The sequence below is a fragment of the Rhinolophus sinicus genome, linkage group LG03, assembly GCF_036562045.2.
Source record: "Rhinolophus sinicus isolate RSC01 linkage group LG03, ASM3656204v1, whole genome shotgun sequence".
In the NCBI taxonomy this organism is placed as follows: domain Eukaryota; kingdom Metazoa; phylum Chordata; class Mammalia; order Chiroptera; family Rhinolophidae; genus Rhinolophus; species Rhinolophus sinicus.
Window position 1 is genome coordinate 65,206,829 of NC_133753.1, and position 23,895 is coordinate 65,230,723.

The window sequence follows — 23,895 nt, forward strand, 5'->3', positions numbered from 1 at the left end:
GTCTGCAGCTGAGACCACATCCTTGCTGGCTTTCTTTCCTTGGCCTAGCCTGCTTCTCGTACCCCTTTTCCTGAAAGCACTCCCTTACCCCCAATAAGTCACTTGACCAAGAATCCCTGTTTTAGGTTCTGCATCTAGAGAACCCAGCTGGAGACTTATATGTTCAGAGGGAACGTTTTGCTCTAGGGACAGACAGAAGCAGTACATGTGCAGCGATATCTGTGGCCAGTGGGGGAAGGCCTGCCCGTCCACAGGAGCCAAGACTCAGCATCAGCTCTTGGCTGCTGTGTGGAAACGCCATTCAGGGCTGCCTGGATCCTCCAATTTATCAAGAGATGCTAGAAATTCAGATTTTTATGGGCAATCTTCCTCTTTTTAAATGTTGACAGCCACTGCAGTGTATACCTGAAGCTGAAACTGAATGATACTGAATGTCAACTATAATTTAATATACATATAGTCTCAGGATGTGGAGTACAGCATAGGGAATAGAGTCAATGGAATCGTAACAGGTATATATGATGTCAGAGTAGTAGTAGATTGGGGGAGGGGATTATCCTTTGTGAGGGGTATAAATGTCTAACTGTTACATTGTTTTGTACACCTGAAACTGATAAAAAAATAAATGTTGGCAACTAATTCCATGAAACAAAGTTCTGTGTGGGTAAACAAAAGCTCTACCCTTCTCCCTTACCCCAAACCAAAGCAAGTCTATAGAACATCACAGACTGCAACCTCTCAATAACCTTTGCTGAGAAGGTGAAGGCTGAGTGCGGGCTGTGTCTAAGAATGGACGAGGGTATCGCTGTACCTGGGGCTGGTGAGACTGCTCACGGAGGTCCAGAGGACAGCCGGGCCTCTGAGCATCTGGTGTGTTCTGCGAAGCAGGAGCCCACATAATTCTGAGATATTTCAGCTTTAGCATCCGGGATAATTTGTTTATTTTACTAATGAAAGCTAAGGTAACAGTAAGAATTAAGTGACCTGCATCTCATATCTGGTTTTGTTGTTAATTACTAAGTTGGGCAAGCTGCTGCCCACCGATCCTCTGGGTACCAAACTGTGGCATGATAGCTCTTCCTTATACATTCTAGGAATGCCTTAACAATGCTTTCTTGTTATCAATATTGTCTTCCACATGTTATTTTTGTTAGTACTTATATCTTATCTCTTTCTTTTAAACTCTTCACTATCATTTAGTTTTAGGTAGATCTTTTACAAATACCATATAGTTGGATTTTTGTTGTTGCTTTTGTATCTTTACTTTTCATTATTATTTCCTTATTCTTTATCTTTTAATGAAGATATTTAATTTATTTATATTTTTATGATCACTAATAATTTTTGGACCTTTTCCTGACATCCTATTGTATATGTCATTTATTATATGTATATTTTTGTTTTTGTAACTTTACCCCCGATTCTCTGAAAACTCAGTATCTTTGATTTGGTGCTGTTAACTCGTAAGTTCTTAAAAGACATTAAAATGTATATTTTGTTTTCAACATCAATAATTAATTAGCCTCTAAAATCTTGTATCTTACTAAGACAGAATCCTTGGTATACTTTTATTTCCCTTTTCTCCCATTTCCTCTCTTCCAGAATGTATTGAAATTACATGGAATTTTAGTTCCAGAATATTATAAGTTTTTGCCTTGAAAAACAGTATGCACCTTGTATTTTAGGAATGTTTCTTAAGAGTAGCCAAATTTTTAGCCACATCATTAACTATGTATGTAGGTTTAATTCATTGTTTAGTTTTGAATTATTCCTTTGAGTATTTTTTTGAAAATTTCTCCTAAGAAATAATTTTTGAGTGTTTGCATATCCAAAAACTTATTTATTTTTCCCCCATTTGAATGATAGTCTCAAAAGTTAGCTTCAAATGGTGGTAAGTAAATTCTAGATGCAAAATTCTTTTTTTTCTGGAAGCATGTAGGATTTTCTCCTTATTTTTGAGTTCCCAAATTTTATCAGAACATACTTATATGTGTCTTTAAAAACATTTTTGATCCTGCATGGTACCTTGTAGGCCCTTTTTATCTGAAAGTTCAAGATTTTCTTCAGTTCAGAACATTATCTTCTGTTATTTCTTACCTTCCATCATCTCTTTTCTCTCCTTTTGGGCTTATCTATACAATGGAATATCAGCTGGGAATGTGATTGGCTGCAAGTAACAGAAAACTTTATAAACAGTGGCGTAAACAAGTTAGGAATTTGTTTTTCCTCAGTAACAAGAAATTCAGGTGTGAGCAGCCAGTGTCTTTCTGTCTTTTGGCTCCACGTTCTTAGTGTGGTTTTGTTTTTAGGTTTGCAAGAGTGCTGGGGTATCTGAGGTAAAGGTGTGCATTTTCCAGGCAGAAAGAAGGGGGGAATGGTCAGGGACAAAGAGAAACTCCTCTGAGGCTTTGCCTTTTCATTTGGGACAGTATGGTATGCCCAGGACGTCCACCTGCATGTCCCTGGCCGAGTTGGGTCACATCGCCATTCGCTTCATATGTTGCTGAAAGTGGGATTGAGGAGTCTGGTATTTCACTTCCTTGTTTTTGTAGCGGAGGAAGGCAAGGAAGAAGGAAATTGGAAAAGGGGATTAGGTTAGTCAGTCAATGTACACGTGTCTGCCACAGATGGGTATAAAACTTCCTGGATCTCTCCTCAGGGTTTTATAATATTTTTCTCATAATTTGCATCTTTTCTGTCATTTTGCTCATTTGAGCTCATTGAACAGTTTTCCAACTTGGCTTTCAATCATATATATTCTGCTATGTAGTTATTCAGCCCTCTTTTGAGATTGTTGTTGTTTTATAGTTATTGTTGTTTTTTAAACTAGTGTTTGCTGAGAGTTTTTTTTCTGCAAGTCCTCCGAGGAGAAAGAGGGTCCTTTCTTATTATCCAGCATGGGAGATAGACATTAACTCGTAGCCATGTAGACAGTGGCTCATGTTGGAACAGAGTATCAGAGGAGGAAGATATGAAGTGCGGCAGGAAAATTTAGGAATACTCGGAGGATAGGGCCTGCCACTGTTTTCTCAAACCGTGCCACCGTCTAGCCGTTCCTCAAATTTGCGGTATTCTTTCAAACTTCTGTGTACCCTTTTTTGTGTAGAGTGCTCTACCACTTCATCCTGACAAATGCCTGTGCAACTTAGAGGATGCCTAAAATCATGTTTTCATCCCCCAGAACTCTTGCTTCGGGTCGTTCTTTATAGTGGCACGTTTAATTGTGTGGATGTAATGTTCTCTTGAGTCTCTTCTAGGATGCTTAGGATTTTTTAAAGATTTCCTCCTGTGTCGGGAACTCACACTTGCAACTAGTGGCACTCCCGAAAGGCAGATGCCTCTGCTGCCACCCTCCCCAGCAATGTGGGGTTCGCATCAGATCTCCACTTACTCACATCTAAATCAGTATCGAATGGGCACGTCTGACTGGACTCTCAGTTGCTAGTGTGGGCCCTCGCTGTAAAAAAGGGTGGTGAAGAGCATTTTCCAGGTTCCGTCTCTGGGAGGCAAGGCTCCTAAAAGCTTGAAATTTCCCACAAGTAGCAAACATATCTAGAATGTGCTAGACAGAAAAACATGATGCCATCTAGTCCATATAACACTTCATTTCCTTCTGTAGCGGCTTAGCACGTGAAGCATTTACATTTCTGTTGAATTTAATCTGACCTGTTGTTTTTCCCTCCAATGTCATTAAAAAAGAATTCCAATCAGACAAGGATTTAAAATTTATTAACCAATTAGTCATTGTGATTCCGTAGTTTTACTTTTTTGAGATTCTTTATTATTTCGCATTTAAGTCACACAGTATTTATACCACTTTTATTTAGGGAAAATTAACCAGAGTTTCTTATTTGTGAGTAATTAGGTAATACTATTTTAAAAACAATTATGTATGACTATCATGTGCCAACTTGCAAATATATTTAAAATGTTTATTTGTATCATATCCTTGTATGAATATACTACAATCTATTCACTTGTCCTCTATTTTTAGACATTTGGGCTTTTTGCCTTTATTCTTTATTATAAATAACATGGCAAAAAGCATATCAGTCTGTGTCCTGGGTTGCGAGAAACAGAGATGGACTTAGGTTACAAAAATAGAAAATGAATTTATTGAGAGACTTGGGTAGTTCACAGACTCAGTGGGAGGTTTGGAGAACCGGGTTTGTAAACCAGGAGATACCAAGGTAGCCAGAAACTTGGCCATAAAATCTTCTCAGAAAGAGGCTGCTTAGGAGCTGCACCACAGTCTCCAGACAATCCCGCTAGGCCATCACTGCTGTCACCTTCCCTGCTACCCACACTGGATACTCACTGCTACTGCTTGAATCACTTCCCCACTTTCCCTGCATCTTTGCATCTCTCTCTCTCATGAGTCAAGGTCCAGCGTGTTCACTTCTGATTGGCTGAATCGAGGTCATTTGCTTGTCTTCTTGATGCCAGTGGGTAAGGAGGAGTGTCTGATGGGGACCTGTCCCCTATCAGGACTCATGCAGTGTTTGATTTCACTGAAGCAGAAAGGGAGATTGCAGACAGAGGGCAGAAGGAGACAGATAGGCATCTTTCTGTATAAGTTTTTGCCTGTATTTCTTCTGGTTATCACCTACGGATTGATTCCTGGTATTTGAGTCACAAAACTAAAGAGTATAAAATTCTTAAGTTTCCTTGCCCTCCACCTGCTCCTTTACTCTAAAAGTGTTCTTCAGTGCTTCTTCTGTCCTTGTACTACATGCTTCCCTCACCCATTCCCATGGTCCAAGAGTTTTAACCACTATAGATAGATAGATGGGTGAACCCAAAACACTTATTTTCAACCCACATCTCTATCTTGAACGTCAGACAAATATGTTTAACTACCTAACATGATCTGTGGATATTCTAAGGACATCTGTGAAGATCACAAGGTCCCAAACAGAATTCATCACCTTTTTCCTTCTCAAACCTATTACTATGTGTCCTGTGTTCCCTAGTTTGGTTAATATGACCACCATCCCTCTAGTTGACAGAATCAGGAATTTGGTTTTTATCCTTCCTCCTCCTTTATTCTTCTACTAAATTATCTCCAAATTCTGTAAATTTTACTTCCTAAGTGTCTCTGGAATCTGTCGTATGTTCTGCCGTCCCAGGAAACATTCCTTAGTTCATGCGCCCATCACTTTTGTTCTAGATTATGACTTTTGCTTCTTAACTGTTTTCTGCCTCCAGTTTTGCCTTCACCAGCTCCAGGTTTTAAGTGCATAGTCAGTCATGTTGTTTCTTTGGTTACGGTGTGATTAGGATTGATTACTTCTTCCAGGAAGCCATCTCCAACCACTGTCCCCTCCTGTCCAACTAACAGAGAGGTTAGATGACACTTCTTGGTTCCCGTGGGGCCTTGAGCTTACTAGCACACTTCATACCTCGTTAAAATCATTGCTGCCAGGAGACTGAGGATTGCTTGAGGGCAGAAACTTGTGAGATTCATATTGAATCACGAGTGCCCAGTGTAATGCCTACAACACAGTAGACACTCAGTATGAGATTTTTGAATGAATGTTATGAATGAGTTTTAACCTATTATGAAACTAGTGTTAGTTGAATGAAGAGTTAGATGACGAATCTCAAAATCCAAACAACTGAGTTTATATAGATCCTATGTTACTTTTCAGGTATTTTGAAAATACCATGTCCATTATAGGGTAACCATGATTTCTCCCTGTTCAACACATCACAACCACTTTTTCAAAGTGGAGAAATGAGAATGTTACGACAACCAGACTCTTGACACTAAGGTTTATTCCACAGGGGGAAAAACCCCATAACACGTAAGAAAATACTTTATACAGAGTTGGCAGATAATGAGACTATAAACCATTTAATTTTTTTCTTTCACTGTCCCACTGTTAATTCTGTGTTTTTGTTTTATATTGTTGTGTTTACTTGTTTGTGTGAAGCCCTGAGCATTGATGCAGCAGTCTGAAAGGTATATTTTGGGAAAATGTAGGTGGGAATGACCTGATTACCCTTGTTTCCAACTAGGGCGATCAGTCTGGCTGGCTGGTTCCAGAAGAAGGATACACGCTCACAGGCACTCAGCATCAGCAGCTTGCGGAAATTGATACAAAACTCCAAGCGCTCTCTGCAGCCTTCCCAGCATCGTCCAGCTTTTCTTCAGGACTTGAAAGTCAGAACAATCAGGTATATTTAACTCAAGAGCACACAGACTGCAGGTTTATGTGTGCTAAAGCTAGTTCGTATTTGACAATCTGCTCAATAACTAAAGAGGTTCCTTCCCAGTTGCTTTTCCCATGACTACAACTACAGTGCCAGTAATTTCCATAACAGTGTGTATTTCCCTTTGGTGACTGCCACTTCTATTCATTTTTATTTCAGTAGGCAATTTGCTGGGATGGGGTCACTGAGGAAATATTTCTACTGTTCTTTCGTTATGATTTAAGCTAATTCTTGATCATGATCAGGAGAGAGAAGAGGGAAGAAAACTGATATAGCACTCATTAGTCCTTTAAGAACCTTATTTCTCTTTATTCCTCTAGTTCTGGGTATTAGCAGTGGAAGCGATTTGTCCCTTATTCTGCCACATTCTTCTAGCTCTTTTAATATAACATTACGCAGTGAAACTCAGTCAGTTGATGCCTTCTCTACTGTGAGGGTTTTGAAATGAATGTGTTTCCTCTCTCGATAGTTCCTTCAAATACTCTTTTACAAAGCTAGTAGAAGGTGTAGAAAAACAAGAATAATAGCAGCTTTGGGAAAGCAAAATTTTTTTCTCCCCCCCTATATTTCAGTACTTCATGGGATCTGGTTTGGGGTTGGTGGTAGTTTTCACCTGAAGAGAAAATGGCAGGTCATATGTTATTCTATTAACCCTCTGCCGGTTTTGTAAACACTCCCCCAAGTCATTTTCTTACATGCATATGATTTTCTTGGCCCTTAAACAAATTTATATATCAGTAGTCTATAGGTAATAATTCTGCGTTATATTGACTCTTCTCTCCAAGCTATCAATCGAGGGTTAAAGATTTGGCTTTGGGCGAGTTGAGACAACCTCAGGGGAAAAGAGTGGTGCTAAAATGTTCCAAAGAAAGTTTGGTCACTGGCAAACCTTTATGGAGCCAACTCAGCTTCCTTAGGTTATGCTTTTAAGGATCAGGCACAGCTGCTTCTGAGCTCTTTACACAGCAATAGTGATGGTAGTGGAAACCACTAATTTCTAGATTGGGATTGGAGTTCTTGGAAAACAGAGAACTGGAATCTCTGTCTCCACCCAAACATACCCCGGGACTTTGACCCTAATTACATTGCTAGTTTATTTGTTACTGGGTGCCATCTCTCAAAAGGAGGAAGCCAAGATGAGGGAATCACATTGTTCAGAGATGTTCTTTGTTGTTTTCATGTTACAGCTGATTTGTTGTTGTTGTTAGATTTCAAGGATAGCTGATATCTCAAAGCTGAATAATGGTCCTAAAGATAGAAAATGTCTTTTTTCATGGCTGTCAAATGTTATTCTTGAAAGCAAGACTGAGAATTTAGAGATTTGTTTAGCTATTAGGACTTCAAATAAGGCATGACTATGGTCACATTCTGTTATCATCATGTAAGTCACATTTTCAGAGTTCACATTTGTGGTTCTGATAAAATATTTAAAAGATAATAAAAGGGAAAACCAGTACATTACTTAGTTGTTACATACTGAGATTATATATTTTTATGTGAGACAACATATATTTAGAGAAAAAAGAGAAAACTGCATTTTGGGACTCCTAGTGGATGCAGAAACAGAACTATAGTATTATAGTTTCTTGAAAAGAAATAATTAATGCTTCTTGTGTGCAAAAATATCTTTTGAGCTTTTGTTCAATTTCCTCTTGGCATTCCTCATTTCTAACTAAAACCAGCATTGCACATTGAATTTTCAAGCCAGAAATGCTAACATGGCAAATTATTTTACAGATATTATTTTTGGATTGGAATTCTTTTTGAATAAATACACTGAAAAGTATCACGGATAAGCCTAGTGTATCTATTCAGCTGATGAATGGGGTCCAATCTATTGCTCAACCTCAAGTATTCATAGTGAATATTGATGTTATTTTGATTTTTAACCCTTCTGCAAACCATTAACTCATCAGTAATTTGTCTCCATGCTCCTTAAGAAAAACAGCTGTTAAGTGGAATATAAATGTCTGTTTTTTGACAGTCAGTTCAACAGCTATTAATCAGGTGCTCACTGTGTACGAGGAATTATAGGGCACTTAAAGATAAGTCAGGCAAACACAGAACTGTGGCGTCTAAAGGCCTTGCTTCAAGTTCTGAGGACTTGGGCATTAATTAGAAACCCACCAAACCCCGGTTTCCCCATCTATAAAATAGTAGTCATAATAGTATTCTTTAGGGTTCTTTGAAAGGGTAGATGAGTTAATATATGTGAAGTGCTATGCACAGTGTCTGACACAGAATTCAACCATTGATATAATAATAACAATAACAAGTGACTTAAGGAATTTATTTCCTTATGGGAGGCACAGATCATACATATGAGTAGGTAACAGCGGTACAAGGCAGCGCAATAGAAGGGCTATAAGCAAAGTGCTGTGGTGATTCAGAGAACAGAGAGAAAGCACTTCTAGAAGGAATATCAAGAAAGTACATTTCCACAAGGAAGGGACAAGAGGAGGGAGAGGCAGTGAATGAGGCAGAAGGGGTCAGAGGCCCAAGGGAAAACTGCCATTAGACAGCAGGAGGTGCCAAACTGGTGGCCTGCAAGGCAAATTGGGCTCACTGCTGGGTTTCCTTTAGCCCACATAAGGTTCACACTCTTTTCTTTTTATAGCCAACTTTTAAAAATTGGGTGAACTGATATAAAAATCCACATGTTTGTTTCTCTTGAAAAATGAGAAAATCTGGCAACATTAGGCCTGAATCCTTGGTTGGCCCAACTACAGGACTGAGCTGAGTAGCACCTGCTGCTCTATATGGAGCACAAACTCTCCAGTTCGCTACAGTAGCCACACTTCCTACTGTACTGCCCGCCTCGAAGCCTGCCACATGCATTTATGTTACTTGTCTAGTCCCTGCACAGGCCATCAACACGTGGCCGGATGCCTGCTTATTTATAGGAGATGTGGAGCATCCAGATTCGCATGTGGCTCCATTTCTGACCTTTCAGCAGCTTGTAGGGTCCTGTGCAAGGTAGGATGTAAACACAGAGCAACTTGTGGAGTCACCATGCAATGGAGCAAAAAGTACCACAATATGGGAACGGATCTTACGAGAAGTAGAGAAGGTGTATGCTTGAGGAGCACAGAGAAAAAAAAAAAGATTTTTTGATGAAGGCATGCTGTTTAAAAAATTCCTTTGGAGATTTTGAAATTTTGGGTCAAGAAAACAGTTTCCCAAACAAGTTGAAACAAGCAGACTTTCTGACTAACCCATCTATGGCAACTAGAAGGTGCTAAATTGGTAGGCACATAAGCCCAGGATGCTAAACGTACCTGAGTCAGAATAATTGGTGGGACTCCAGAAACATGACTCAGAGATTAAGTAAGTGTTGGTTGTGAAAGAGGCAGAGAAGAAACCTCCTTTTCCTTATGAGCTCGCTGATTATGATGTTCTCATATAGACACCCTGCCCTGGCTCTTAACTTTATGGCAATGTTTTAAAAGCAGATTTGGTTTTACGTATCTGATTTCCTTAGTATAAAATAAAGCATGTGGTCACATTCAGAAGAAAGAATGGCATGTTACTGCTATTGCTGTCACGTGAGTAATATCATGTGGTTGTAGTTTTTACATCTGCTTTTTATTTTCATTTCATCTTAGCAAAGAGAACTAATTGAAGCATTTTTTTTCTTAAGATCTGTGGTTTAACTGTGCATACCTTTCTGTACCCATCTCCTAACCCTCCAACAAATCAGTTAGTTCTTTCCACGTATTGTAAATCCCACCATAAAATTGAGTAAGGTTCCATAATTTAGTACTATAGTTCTTATTTGTAGCTGTATTAAATTCCAGCTTTCTCCAGAAATATCTAAGATATAGGAATTATGTAAGCATTCAGTTTCTTAAATCCTTACCAACTGGATTCAATAATAAATTCTGTTCAGTTTGGCTTTGCAAAAAGTGTAATTTATTCATCTCTCATGCAATCAGTCTTACTAAACCTAGAATTTCAGTTCATGGTTAGATTTTTTTTTTCTTTTTTTCTCATTGGGAGAGGGTCTTCAGAAATGGCTCTCATCGACAAGAGGTATTTCTTTGTTTTCAAAGCAAGTCATTTTATTGAATATAAAGGTCCTCCTTAATTTGATTTATTTTTCTTGCTCTTAAAATACTGATTCAGTTGTGCACAATTTGGTAAGACTAACAAAAAATATCAACAAACTTTGATTGAGGAAATTGTAGTTGTAGTTATCTCTTTTTTTGCCAAGAGCATATATACTATTGCTGACAGCAACAATTACTTGTTTTTTTGCCTTTTCCTGTTTCAACATTAGCTAAAACTGAGGAAATATAAAACATTGTTTGACATGTAATCTAGAAAGATGTTTTATTGTTGAGTTCAGGGATTTGCAGAATTCCAACAATGGCCATGCCGTCCAGTTGACTTCAAATTACTTAATATACAGGTCGAAGGCAGGAATCTAGGATTTTTTATGTATGCTAGTCACAAACACAGAAATCTTATTGACCATCTGTTCATTTCCAAAAATTACAGAAGCATGCCACTCGTAATAGCATGGAAATCTGGACTGAGTAATAAACAAGAAGTTACTTCAGAGGTTCTTGCTTCTTATGTTAACCTATCAATCATTCCCAATTAAATCTGGGGAATTTTTGCCACTTGTGTTTTACAGATTACGTTGGAGTTTATATTTATACTTCTTTTTCCCCTCCCTATGTTAAGCCTCCCGTGTAGTCACGGTTTCTTTCATTTCATGGCAATATGCCAAGATGATAAAAACAATCTGGCTGAAAGATTTTTTTTCCCTATTTTTAGTACTGCCAACCAAATGATCCATCTGATGATAGGAAATAGCAGTAGCCTTTGGAAAAGTATAGCATTAGCTTGAAAACACAGGGCAAGCTGGCTTTATTTAGGCAGGTTTGTGTTTTTCTTGCCCTTAACTCATGTCTTATTTGCATATCAAATAACTTATGAATATATGTGAGTAATTTCCTCTGTATTTGGCTTTTGGGAATGAGTTTACTTCAAAGACCCCTGTTGGCTCAGTCAACACTACAGATATTTTTCTAAGGATGAACTTAGAATCCCTTGGCAATCAATTAGTCAAATCAACAAATATTTATTGACCTCAGGCACAGTTCTCTTTTTGTGGCTCCTTAGATATTCTCTGCATATCATGAGAGCTTTTACTGAACTGAACTTCACTTTTACTGAATAAAAACATTTCTATATGACTTGGAAACACTGAAACAATGTGGATGGTCAGAGAGTCTGCTCAAACATTTCTATCATAGGAATCAAGGTTATCTGCTGTTGCTTGTGAAAACAGACAGTACTGGTTGGGATGTTGATGTGACAATAAAACCTCTCCTGGCACCACAGAGGTTCTTAAATATGTCACCAGGCAATTTTGGCCAGAATCGATGACTACTTTTCTTGCTTCCTCTTAGCCTCTGCTTTCGTTACATGCTATCCTTCAGATATTTGAACTGTATGGTTACGCTATCAGAGACCATGACTGAGGAAAGATGTTACATCCTTAGGTCTAACTATAGAGAATTACAGACTCATAAGCTATTAGAGTTGAGGAAACTTGATTAGAAGAAATTGAGACCCCAAAAGAGAAAGTGACTTGCTCAAAAGTACATAGCTTGTTACACCAGTAGAACTGGAGTTAAAATCTAACCTTCAGGCCAGTACCTCTTGGATATAGAGAGTCACATTGTCACAGCAGAATAAAAATAGCCTTGGTAGAATAATCATCTTTTTGTTTTCTTAAAAATAAAAAAATGACTTTTTCTGCTTATGAAATTAATACATGTTTATTATAGAAAATTCAGGAAATACAAAAACATTTAATAAAAGTGAGATAAAATAATTAAGATTTTTCGTATCAAGTTAAATTTTCTTCTAGTCTACTTCTCTGTAAATGCATACACACATACATACGTACAGGCATGTATACATACGAGATATAATCAAACAATACGGTGAATGTTTAAATAAAAAAATTATTACAGTAAAAGGCACATTGCCATTAATCCCCCTCAAAATACCCCCTCTTGCTTCGAACACACTTATCCCATCTTTCTTATCACTTTCTGAAGCAGTTCTGGCAGTCCTCTTTCATGAGTGTCATTAATTGTGCTGTCCTGGCTGCCTCGATGTCCTGAATTGATTCAAAACGTTTCATGGTCATTTTGACTTTGGGTAAGAGCCAGAAGTCTCACAGTGCCAGTTCTGGTGAATAAGGTGAATGAGGACACACCGTAATGTTTTTGACAGAAATTACTGTACCAGAAGCGATGTGTGACATGGAGCCTTTCAGTTGTGATCAAAACATATGGTGAATGTTGCTGTTGAGTGCCATCCAACGGAAAGACAGGGATCTTCAATACAGGAAGCAGCACATCTAACCTTAGTGACAGTGTGTGACAAGTTTCATCTTGTTCGGTGCAGTCAGTTGGGTGTGAGCTATGGTTGAGAGAATGTGTGTGTTAAAATGTGCCATAAATCATCCTCTGTCATGACAATGCTCCATGTCACACATCACTTCTGGTATACGGCAATTTCTGTCAAATAAAAACATTATGGTGTGTCCTCATCCACTTATTCACTGGATCTGGTACTGTGTGACTTCTGGCTCTTCCCCAAAGTAAAAGTGACTCAGGACATGGAGGCAGCCACGACAGCACAACTAAAGACACTCACAAAAGAGGACTTCCAGAACTGCTTCAGAAAATGGCAAGAACGATGGGATAAATGTGTTTGAAGTAAAAGGGAGTATTTTGAGGGGGATTAATGGCAATGTGTCTTTTACTGTAATAAATTCTTTTAAACTTAAACATTTACTGTATTGTTTGATCACACCTTGTACATACATACATGCATACATACATACATACATGCATACATACATTGATACATACACATATTCATATATAGTATACTAGTTAGAGTTCTGGGAAAGAAACAGAAAAAACACCCAACTTGGATTTTGAAGATAATTAAATGAAGGAACTACTTATAGATAGGATCCAGTAAGGGGTGTTGGGACACCTAAGGACTAGCAACAGAGGGTAGGGGAAAGAAAAAGTGTATTGGAGCTTAGGGAGCTCTAGAGCCATGGTCAAATAATTGGCCATCCAAAGTTGTAATCATTGAGGGCCTGGGCAAAGGATTAACAAACCCTTCCCCTTTGAACATGAGAATTGGAGCTGTAGTTAATTTCCTAACTTTTTCCCCGACAATCTGATGAAAGTTGGAATGTCAACAATGTTAGGAGGCAACCACACATATGCTAAAAATGACCCCTGGATTGGGAGAATTATAAAGACCTGACGGGGAAACCATACTTTGGGCTCCCCTAAGTGCATTGATTCTTGTAGCTGGGCATGGCCCTTGCTGGGATCTTGGGTGCTGTACCTATGGGGTCATTTCAAGCAACGATGCTCCTATGGGGTATGAAGCTTTTAGCCAGGGTAGTTTCCTTGCCTCTTATACCTGTACTGTGATGACATGGATTGCAGCAAAAACTCCCACTGAAGAGAGATGCCTGACCCTGCCTTGCTGTGGTTCCTGTCCTAAGTCCTTCTGAGTAGACTGCCTCCAAGTGTGGCCTCTGTTTGTCTGTGAGCGTGAATATGCAGATGAATCTAAGAAAACCTTCCTGATGGGCACCAAAGCAGGGAGGGGAAGGAGAAAATACCCCAAACTCTCTCCTCCTGCCCTTCCATCTCTTAATACTCCTCACCCCCACTGACTAAACCGAACTACAAGATCAAGCAACATTTGATTGTGCCCGTTTGTGTGAGGTGCTCACCAGGTTATCATTCTCTTGTGGATGGACATTTGGCCACATAGCATAAAGCTGCTATGAATATTCATGTACAAACTTTTAAGTCATACATTTTCATTTTTCTTGGATAGATTCTCAGGAGTGGAATTGCTGTGTCATAGAATAGACAAATGTTTAACTTTTTAAGAAACTGCCAGTTTTCCAGAGTGGTTGTACTATTATATACTTCCCAGCAACATAAGAGAGTTCCACTTGTTCCACACTTTTCCAAAATGTGGTGGTAACAAACTTTTTCATCGGGGCCATTCTAGTGGCTGTGTAGTGATATCTCACTATGATTTCAGTTTGCATTTCCCTGATGACTTAACAATGTTGAAGACTTTTGTATGTGCTTATTTGTCATTCAGATGTCTTCTTTTACAAAGCATCTGTTCAAGTTTTAGAATTGGGTTGTCTTTCGATTATTTAGTCTTGTTTATTTTATTAAATTGTGTTAATTCCTTATATACACTGGATTCAAATCTTTTGTCAGACTTATGTGTTATGATACTTTTCTCTCACTCTGTGGCTTGTCTATTAGTGGTGGCCGTGGATAAGCAAAATTTAAAAATATTGATGAAGTCTGATTTACAAACTTTTTTCTTTCTGCCTCTTTTCTTTGACTACCCAAAGATTAAATAAAAAATCATACTTGTAGATTATTAAAATGATGTCCTTTTTTTCCTTTTTAACAAATGATTTTTGTTTAAAAATGAAATCTAATTTGGAAATTTTTCAGGTCACTATGGGCTATAGACCGAATGTTTGTGTTCCCCCGAAATTCATATATTGAAATCTAATCCAAAATGTGATGGTATTTGAGGTGAGACTTTGGGAGGTGATTAGGTCACGAGGGTGGAGCCGTCATGAATGGGATTAGTGCCCTTATGAAAAAGACCCCCAGAGCTCCCTCTCCCTTCTGCTGTGTGAGGACACAGCAGGAAGATGGCCATCTAGGAACCAGGAAGAAGTCCTTCACAGGTACCACTGCTAATATAGTTTCAGGATTATAGTTTGTGTTGGGATACAGAGTGGGACCAGTCATGGTTCCTGTCTGGGCAGTGACAGTGTGGTATGTACAAGGAACATGTGGAATGCTGGAGAGAATAATTGCCCTTCCTAGGTATGTCAGGGAATAATTTATAGTGGAAATATGTTTGTGCTGGCTTCAAAAAGAGTAGGAGTCTCCATGATGAGTTGGAGGGAGGCCTGGGGTGGGGGAGAACTAGCTGTAGTGAATATTGCTGAGGCTTTGGGTCTGAGATGCAAGCAATGGGAGATGAGATAGGCAGGGCCGAGGCCACAAAACAGTGAGGACTCTGCACCTTGCTCTGCATCTTCTCTCCAAAGGTGGAATGGATGGGGAGATGGGTCACACCAAGCCCAGTTAAGAGGCTCAAGTAGTGGCTCACGTCGGCAGTCCTCAGATTCTCAAGTAGCAGTGCTTCTGTTTGTCAGTCCTTAGTCCTTCCCTACTGAATCAGAATCTCTGGGGTGGAGGGGGCCCTTTGAGTGTTTTCCCAGGCTCTGCAGGTAAGTAAGTCCACAGCACACTGGGATTTGAAAACTACAGATTCAAGTGAGGGAGGATGAGGCAGTGAGAGAGAGAGAAGGGCCATGATTAAAGAGGTATTAGAAAGTAAAATAGTGACTATTCTTGATGACCAAATGTATATAAAGAATAAGGATGTGGGAGGATTGTGCCTTGAGCAACTTCAAAAATGTCATTGAGGCTAGTCACCTACATGGCAACACAGAGTAGGAGATCCGTGGGGGAAAATATAGGAAGTTTGGTTATAGCTATAAGACTGGCTCACTGTCAAGAATACCCATTTGTATAACCTAGAAATAATATTAACTTTGGGAGAATAGGGTTCTGTGAATTCAAATATTGCTGACAATATAAAATACTTTCATTAAATAGTATTCAAAGGACATATTCAGCTCACATTTGCTAGGCACTAAGATTTGTTATATGCTTACTATGTACTGTGATGACTTTTAGGTGAGATATTATTTTATTATTATTGTTATCATTTTGAAGATGGTGAAACTGAAGCTCAGAGAAGTTAACTGCTGTCCCTAAGGTCATCTTAGGGACCGAGAGCCAGGGTTCCAAACTCTTGACTCTGCCAAGTCCAGTCCTCTTTTCACTGTGACAGAGCTTTCTCTCATAACATGGAAGGGAAGGGGTTTTTATTATTATTATTTGTATATGATGAGCTTGAAGCCCAGAGAAATTGTGATTTGGCCAAGATCTTAAGCTGATAAGTACACTAGAGCCCAGGCCACTGTTCTTTCACTCTAACTTCCTGCTTTCCCTATGATTGAGTTGATTTCCCTCCTTGTTTTATGTACAACTGGACCTTTCACTGCTAAAATAGGAAGAGTTTAGAGAATTATAAATATAATTTTTAAGGGAACAAATATTGTTTGAGAAACAAAGTCAACCTTCAAGACTCAGTTCCTTTAGAGCAGTGTGTGATGGTACATTTTCAGTCTGTGCATGCATTTATTTTTTTTAATTAGATGCCTGACCTTAATGGTGGTGATAGAAATATGGAAATAACTCCAGGAGAAAAGGTACTTCGGAACACCAAAGAGGAACGGGATCAGCAAAATCGGCTGAGAGAGATAGACGAAAAGCTGAGAAAGATGAAGGAAAATGTGGTAAGTCTTTTTTAAAATTTTAATCCTGTTATCTTGGGTGATCTTCATGCCTCATGAAGTTTTAACCAGTATGTCTCCTTTGTTGCCATATCTACCTAATGAGAGTCAGGCAATGATTATAAAGGGAATAAATGCATTGTGCATTTATAATTCTCTTTATAGTTCATTTTTACTTACTTTTCATGGGAATTGTATTCAGGGAGACCTCTATTTTTATTTTCTGAGGGATTTTTTTTTCTTCTTGAGTCTTGAATGGAGAAGTAGGAATGGTTAGGAAGTGTAAAGGGACTTTTGGTCAATAGATCTGGTGGTAGTGATGGGGCATTTCAAACTTGATGGTATGACTGGTTTTGAAAACTGTTGGCACTTTTCACCCTGCACCTGTCAATCCAAGTTAGGCAAAGTCTATCATTCTCCATAATTCAGTTTTCCTGATTTCTAATCATTTGTCCTATGCCTTGGACATGTATTTGTTCTTTTCTACCATGTCTCTATCATTATTTAATTTTTTGATTCAAAACATTAAAGTTCACGTTTTATTCCAGTGTCATATGAAGGTTGGCTAGACTTAAAGAGATATAGTAAATATCAAGAGTTGGTTGGTATTTAAGTAGAAAAGAATAATATGTAAGTTGAGAAGAGCAATTATTGTATACCTACTATGTGCCAGGTACTGTTCCAGGTACTTTACAATTTATTAACTCATTTAATCTTTATAACCAATCTAAGAGGTATACACTACTACCCTCATTTTTTAGATGAGGAGGCACAGAGAGGTTGAGTAACTTCCTTAAGGTTGTATAGCTAGAAAGAGAAGAGATAGGGTTCAAATAGTTAGCTTTTAACAACTGTGCTATACTGCCTTTCTGGTACTTATTTACTTTCCTTTTCATGATTGAGATTGTTTTTTGATAATGAAAGTACGATAAATGATAAGTTTGTTACAACCAGTAATGTTTATGGGCAAAATGTTTGAAATCCTTCATATAAGAAATAATTTCACAGTTTTGTGTTTTATGGTCAATACTTTCAGGAATTAGTATCTGGTTGATAAAGGCAGGTGTGTGTTGATCTGTACTGTTTTTATGTTTCAATTGCTTAGTATTTCATAATATCTTATAAATCATCTTTGTACTGTGTGTGCTTTTGAGGGACGATACTATGTCTGTCTCAAGCTCTGTAAAGCCCATTGTAAAGCCTCACAAACCTCTAGGCACTACGTAGATTGGGAATCTGGAGACTTGAGTCCTTTTTTCGGTGTTGTCAGTAGCTCTGTTACCTTGAATAAGTCACTTAGTCACTTAGAGACTTGGTTTTGTTACTTTAAAATCAAAGAAGTAGGTCTAGATGACCTTGTGCTTTGGTGTGTGGTTCTTGGCATACGTATTTTTGGTGAGAAATGATGTTATTTATAGTATCTAAAGCTCCATTTGTGTGCTTCCTAAATATTTAGCATTAATTGGTTTAAATCTTCTAAACAACAAAATAAATGAATGAAGAAAACAGGCACAGACTCATAGATGCAGAGAACAAATTGATGGTTTCCAAAGGGAAGGGGTTTAAACTGGGTGAAAAAGGTGAAGGGAATTAGGAAACACAAAATGGTAGTCACAAAATTGCCACAGGGATGTAAAGTGCAGCATAGAGAATATAGTCAATAATGTTGCAAAAACTATGTACAGTGCCAGGAGGGCGCTGGACTGATCCAGGGGAAATCACTGCCTAAATTATATGACTGTCTAACCACTATGCTGTACACCTGAAATTAATATAAAATAGTATTGAATGTCAGTGTAACTTTAAAAAATAGATAAACAATTAAAAAAATCTTTTATTGAAGGTTGCTTTTGGAAGTAAAACTTTTTAGGAGACTATGAGATTGTGATATACTTATATATAAGTTAGCCTGCCACCTACAGACCAGAGAATATGATTTCTGAATGATAGCAGTCCACCAAAATGGAGAAAATGGGTTGTCAGTTGAGGTGGGGATGAAGATAGGTTGGGTGACTGCAGTGGAAAATCAAGGAGTCAAGGTAATTGGTGGTATCTATGAGACCATAACTAAAATAAGAAAGAAACAAATGTAATGTGTATGCTCAGATATCACCTGGGACCACTTTACCTTTCTTCAATGTGGTTTCATAACATTTTATATATATATATATATATACACACACACACACACACACACACACACACATACATACATATATACATATATATACATTTATATATGTATATATACACATAATAGAATGCCATACTGCTATCAAAAGAATGAGATAGATCTATATATCTTGGAAAGATGTCTGTGATATAGTATTTAGGAAAAAGAGCCTGTTGCAAAAGACAATGTTCAGTATGATTCCATTTTTATCAATAATCTGGAGCAATATGCACCAAATACTAACAGTGATTGTTTTTAGTGGGGATAGGCTGGATAGGAAGGTGAAAAGGGGAATTCACTTTTTATAACACACTATTTAAAAGGAAAAGTGTGTTGGCATTATGGGTGATTGTTATATTATTTCTCATACTTATCTCTATAACCCAACTTTCCATAATATATGCGTGTTACATTGATAAACAGAATTAATGTTTAAAAATATGGAAAGCATTGATGCATACAAAAGATCATTATTTATTGTTTCTCAATAAGTGGCCTTTATGCATTTAGGAAAATAGAGTGAGTCGTCACAAGGAGTAATGCTCCACCTTACCAGTGATTAAAAGCCATATTCAACCCCCCTTTACCCACTATGTACTCCTATCAGACCAGCAAAAATAATGATAAATATGATATAATTATGTGTTAGTGGGAGTGGTGTAGAGGTGGAGACAGCAATATTTAAACATCAGTGACTTTTTAAATTGGTTATTTTCCCCCATGAAAGTAATTGATCAATTATTATAAAACTATAAACAATGTTATAGCTGTTGCTATAACATTTTGACCTATAATATTCCACTTTTAGGAATATTTCCAAAGAAATAACACTCAAGGAAAACGAAACTAAACCAAACAAGAAACAATTTAAATGCTTTCAACCTTAACAATTTATACAGTCTTAACCCATTTAACATTATGGTAGGAAATAAAAATAACAGTATATGAATTTGTCAATAAAGGACTTTTAGTTGGAAATGGGTGACATAAAATATAAAAATAAAATTCTGGATAGATTTTAAGTAAACTGTAACTGTGTAATGCATATGTGTATATATATATTGACAAAAATCTGAAGGGAAGTAGAATATGTGTTAATAACTTAGCTTTATTATTTTCCAGTTTCTATTGTTTATATACTTTCAATCCTTTAATATAGTGATGGACTTTGTGAGTAAGTTAAATAAATAGTAACACTAATTGATGTTTGGTTTAATTTTCCTGAGGTATTAAGTGTTCCGTTGTGATAATAAGACTAAGGGGATTTTTTTTAAAAAAATAAAGAACATCTTTAATTTAATTTCTAGGATTAGGTAAAATCCCTTTAATGATGTTGAATAATAATGCTAGCTTTCACAAATCAGAAGATTTCAATTTTAGTTTTTGTATTTCCCAAGAAAGAATCATCAATCTGATGTCATCTCATTGATTCCTTTAATGATAAAATATTCTCAAAGATGTTTTGTTAGTATTGTTAGGAAAAGCTTTCCATGGTTCCAATCATTCTAAATGCATTGACCATACTTTTTAGGTCTTTATTGTGTCTCGTGTTGATTCTCAGTTGGAACTTCATTCATTTTTTGCATCATTTGAAGTCTCTACTATTTCTTTCTGCATTCTTTCTCGTTTCAGTTTCCTGGAAACCACTGAGCTTGGCCTTGTTTGGTGAACTGCGTTATCATTATTGCATCAAAATGTTTAGCACTCTAAGCCTTGTTGCTGAGCATTGTGGATAAGAATGTGGTTCACAAAAGATGATAAGTCCTTGTGTTCTTATTCTCATTTTGACATGCTATTGCCATTTAACCTAGGATGAGAATACATGGACCCCAAGCAGAAGACTGGAGGGTTTCTTCTGCTTAGTGAATGGACAGAGGGTCTACCTTCAATTGTTAAACATGCCATAGAATCGGAATTATAGAATGTGAAAGCGAAGGGATCTTAGACGTCACGCGGGCCAGTTCCATGGGTTAGCAACCAGTTTTGAATGGCTAAATAACTTTTCAAAGACTGACAGTTAGTTAGTGATAGACTTGGGCCAATCCCCAATTCTTTTGACACTTCAGTCTGTGAACTTCTCATTCAATCCAACCTTTTTAAGTTATACCTGTATAGTTCAGCTAATTTTCAGCTAAGATTTGAGGCTACCCATAAACGTGGGCTTTATTCTAATACCTTTAAGCTGTTACCAACTGTTGATCCGTCTTTTCCAAATTCAACAGAACTCCAAACAAGCCTGACATGTTTGTAGTTAAAGTGGAAGACTAACTAGTGTGCATTAATATTTGTATATTAACTTAGACCTGAGTTGGAAAAGTGGTTATATTCTCTCTTTGGTGTCATTGTCCAGAACTGTAGAAATTACTTAATTTTCTTTTTTTTCATTTGTAACATCTTTTAGGAAGATCGATAACACTGACACGTAAAATTGGTATTTTTATAGAGTGTACAACCTTTGTTTTCTTCTGTAAGTAATGGCATGTATATGCGATAATGATGCAAAATATTTGGTTGTAAAATATTGAGAGTGGGATTTGTACATTAACAGTTAAACAAACCTGAAAAATTTGTTCTTATAAACATAGGTAAAGAAACATAGGTAAAGAAACACATTTTTTTTTTAACCTACATTTAGCATAGTATAGATTGAAAAGAAAATTATCTGTAGTGCTTTGGGTACTAATACTAATTGAATGTTTTTCATTGACTTATTTTGTTTCAACTATGATTTTTAATCCCTGTATAAAATAGATTTCAGTTTCAAATCCGTTTTGGATTTGAAATCTTGCATTCTGCCTATATAATAAAAACATTTAGAAAAGTATTAAAGATATTTTCTTTTGGATTATGGTTCTTCCCATATATTAAGATATTGCAGACTTGATATTATTAGAGAAGGTGTAGGTATTGTGCTGTTTCTGAATGATATGTTGAATATCATGCAAGTTATCTTAAAAAGGAAAATTTTGATGGCAGCTTTCATTTATAACATTACCTGTTTTTTTCTTAAAGCTTTATTGTTGAGCAGAGGCTTTATAAACAGATAATAAAGCCATTTAGGTTTTAGCATAACTCACTGTTTGCTTCCTGAATTCATTTTCAAAGTTCGTTTGTTGAGGCCGTGTGCCATGGATGTGGTTTACATGGATCAAGTGCAGCTACAAGGTTCAGGAAGTAAGCAATCAATATCCCATTGAAGGATATAATTAAATGTAATTATATAAAGTGAAATAAATATTATAAAAAATTATAATATGCTATATATGCACACATAAAACACACTTAACCAGTGTAGCATTTATCGATATAAAATTAGAATGCATAAATAAAAGTTACGACAAGTTTTAAAGGTTGAACTCAAGCCTATTATTTGGATGTTAACGTGGGCTGGCTAGTAATACTATTTAATGTCTTTTTCAATACCTATGGTCATGTTTAGTATTATTATTTTAGTACATTAAATTCCTGAACAATTCTTTCCCAATTGAGGTGTTATTAGTATTCAAATGTGGTCTTTAATATTTGCATTATTTTCTAAACCAGCTATAGGCATTTTTTTTTTTTAACCTACAGATACTAGATCTACTTCTGGTTACCATGTAAAGCTACCTCTGGCCAAAGCAAGGATTATCTAAGGCAGTGATCTCAGTGGAGCTGGTCAGGAAATTGTTAGTTACTGGTGAGGTTAAGGAACTTTGACCAGAAAAAAAATCCATTCATTTCTTTATTGATCAAGAAAAGCTTGCTTAGTGACATGATTTAAATTCTGCATAGCTCCGTATCTTGTAGCAGACTGGTCACAAACAGTTTGAGGCCTGGCAATGACTGGCAGACCACACTTTGCCAGTCACTTTGAAGAGCCCCGAATGTCGGCCCATTCCTGATCTCTGATGTTGAGGCCGTGGTTCTGAGCAACCTGGATCTCAGTCCTCGAGATGTGGCTGTCTGCTCCCTTCTTTACCTTCATCTTGTGTTTCTTGGGCCTGTGTCCCCCCTCCTAGATAGTGATGTCTTGATATCATTGGATTCTGCCCTGGTCTTTGGTTTCCAGCTCTTTGGCTCATTTATATTATAGGGAACTACAGAGGCCTCCATCTCTGATTAACTGGGCTCAGGGGTTATCTTTACATATTAAATTCTTGTTCTTAACATCCTGTCTAATTAACATAATTAGACACACTAGCTTTGATGCTAGTGTTTTAGGAGAAAATATATACGACAATGAAAAAAAAAAGCCCATAAAATTCCACCTGAAAATTCTATTTAAAAAAACAGTTTGATCTTGATTTTCGGTCAAGGTCATGTATTGACTTTATACTTACTGTGGTTCCAACTATACAGAAAATTTAAGACATAGCATAATAATAAGCAGGATGTATTACTCTGTGAGCAGAAATGCAATAGAAACACAAAACTTAGCAGACCTGAAGCTGGGGTTTGACTGACGTGAGGTCAAAGTGATCCGTGTGAGGCCGGGGACCAAAATCAGATTCATTGTGTGGAACTGGGGCCAGTGTGCGGTTTCCAGGCCATGGAAGGAAGTTGGAAAAAGCTGAAACAAAATGAAAAACACTGCCTCGGATTATGAATTATATAAAGTTTCATATTAGAAATAGGAGCAAACATGGCCTTGCAGCCAGTCCCCTGTGCCAAGTCTCTTGAGTGGGAGAGTTCTATATGGCAGACTAGATGTTTAGAGAAACTCCTCTTAATAGAGCAAACCTATATATGCTGGATAAAAAAAAATTTTTTTTTAAAGTAATTTTTAATGGCTGAGCTGGCAAAAACTGTAGGGGAATTCCTTGGAGGACAGAGATGACAAAATAATATATGAATCAGGAGGGGTAAGTGGCCATTGGAGGCAGCATTTGTTCCCAAGGTATTTATCTGTTGATCTCTAATTGCCTAAAGCCTGGGTTTCAATAGGCTATGTGTAGGGGGCTCAGGAGACAGAGCCTGAAGCTGAAGAGGTCAAATCAGAGCTCCCACACAGAGTTGGCACACCAAATGGTTAAAACCTTAGTGGATAAAC

The 23,895-nt window shown here is 37.3% G+C and overlaps 1 protein-coding gene across 2 annotated transcripts in view; it reads left to right on the plus strand.

The window, feature by feature from the left end:
• FSIP1 (fibrous sheath interacting protein 1) overlaps positions 1 to 23,895 on the plus strand; it is a 164,469-nt gene that overhangs the window by 44,019 nt on the left and 96,555 nt on the right. For both annotated transcript variants that reach the window (XM_074327919.1, XM_019725567.2), the window contains exons 9-10: positions 6,022 to 6,180; positions 16,553 to 16,693. In XM_074327919.1, coding sequence (XP_074184020.1) covers positions 6,022 to 6,180; positions 16,553 to 16,693 — 300 coding nt within the window. The remainder of the gene's footprint in view (positions 1 to 6,021; positions 6,181 to 16,552; positions 16,694 to 23,895) is intronic.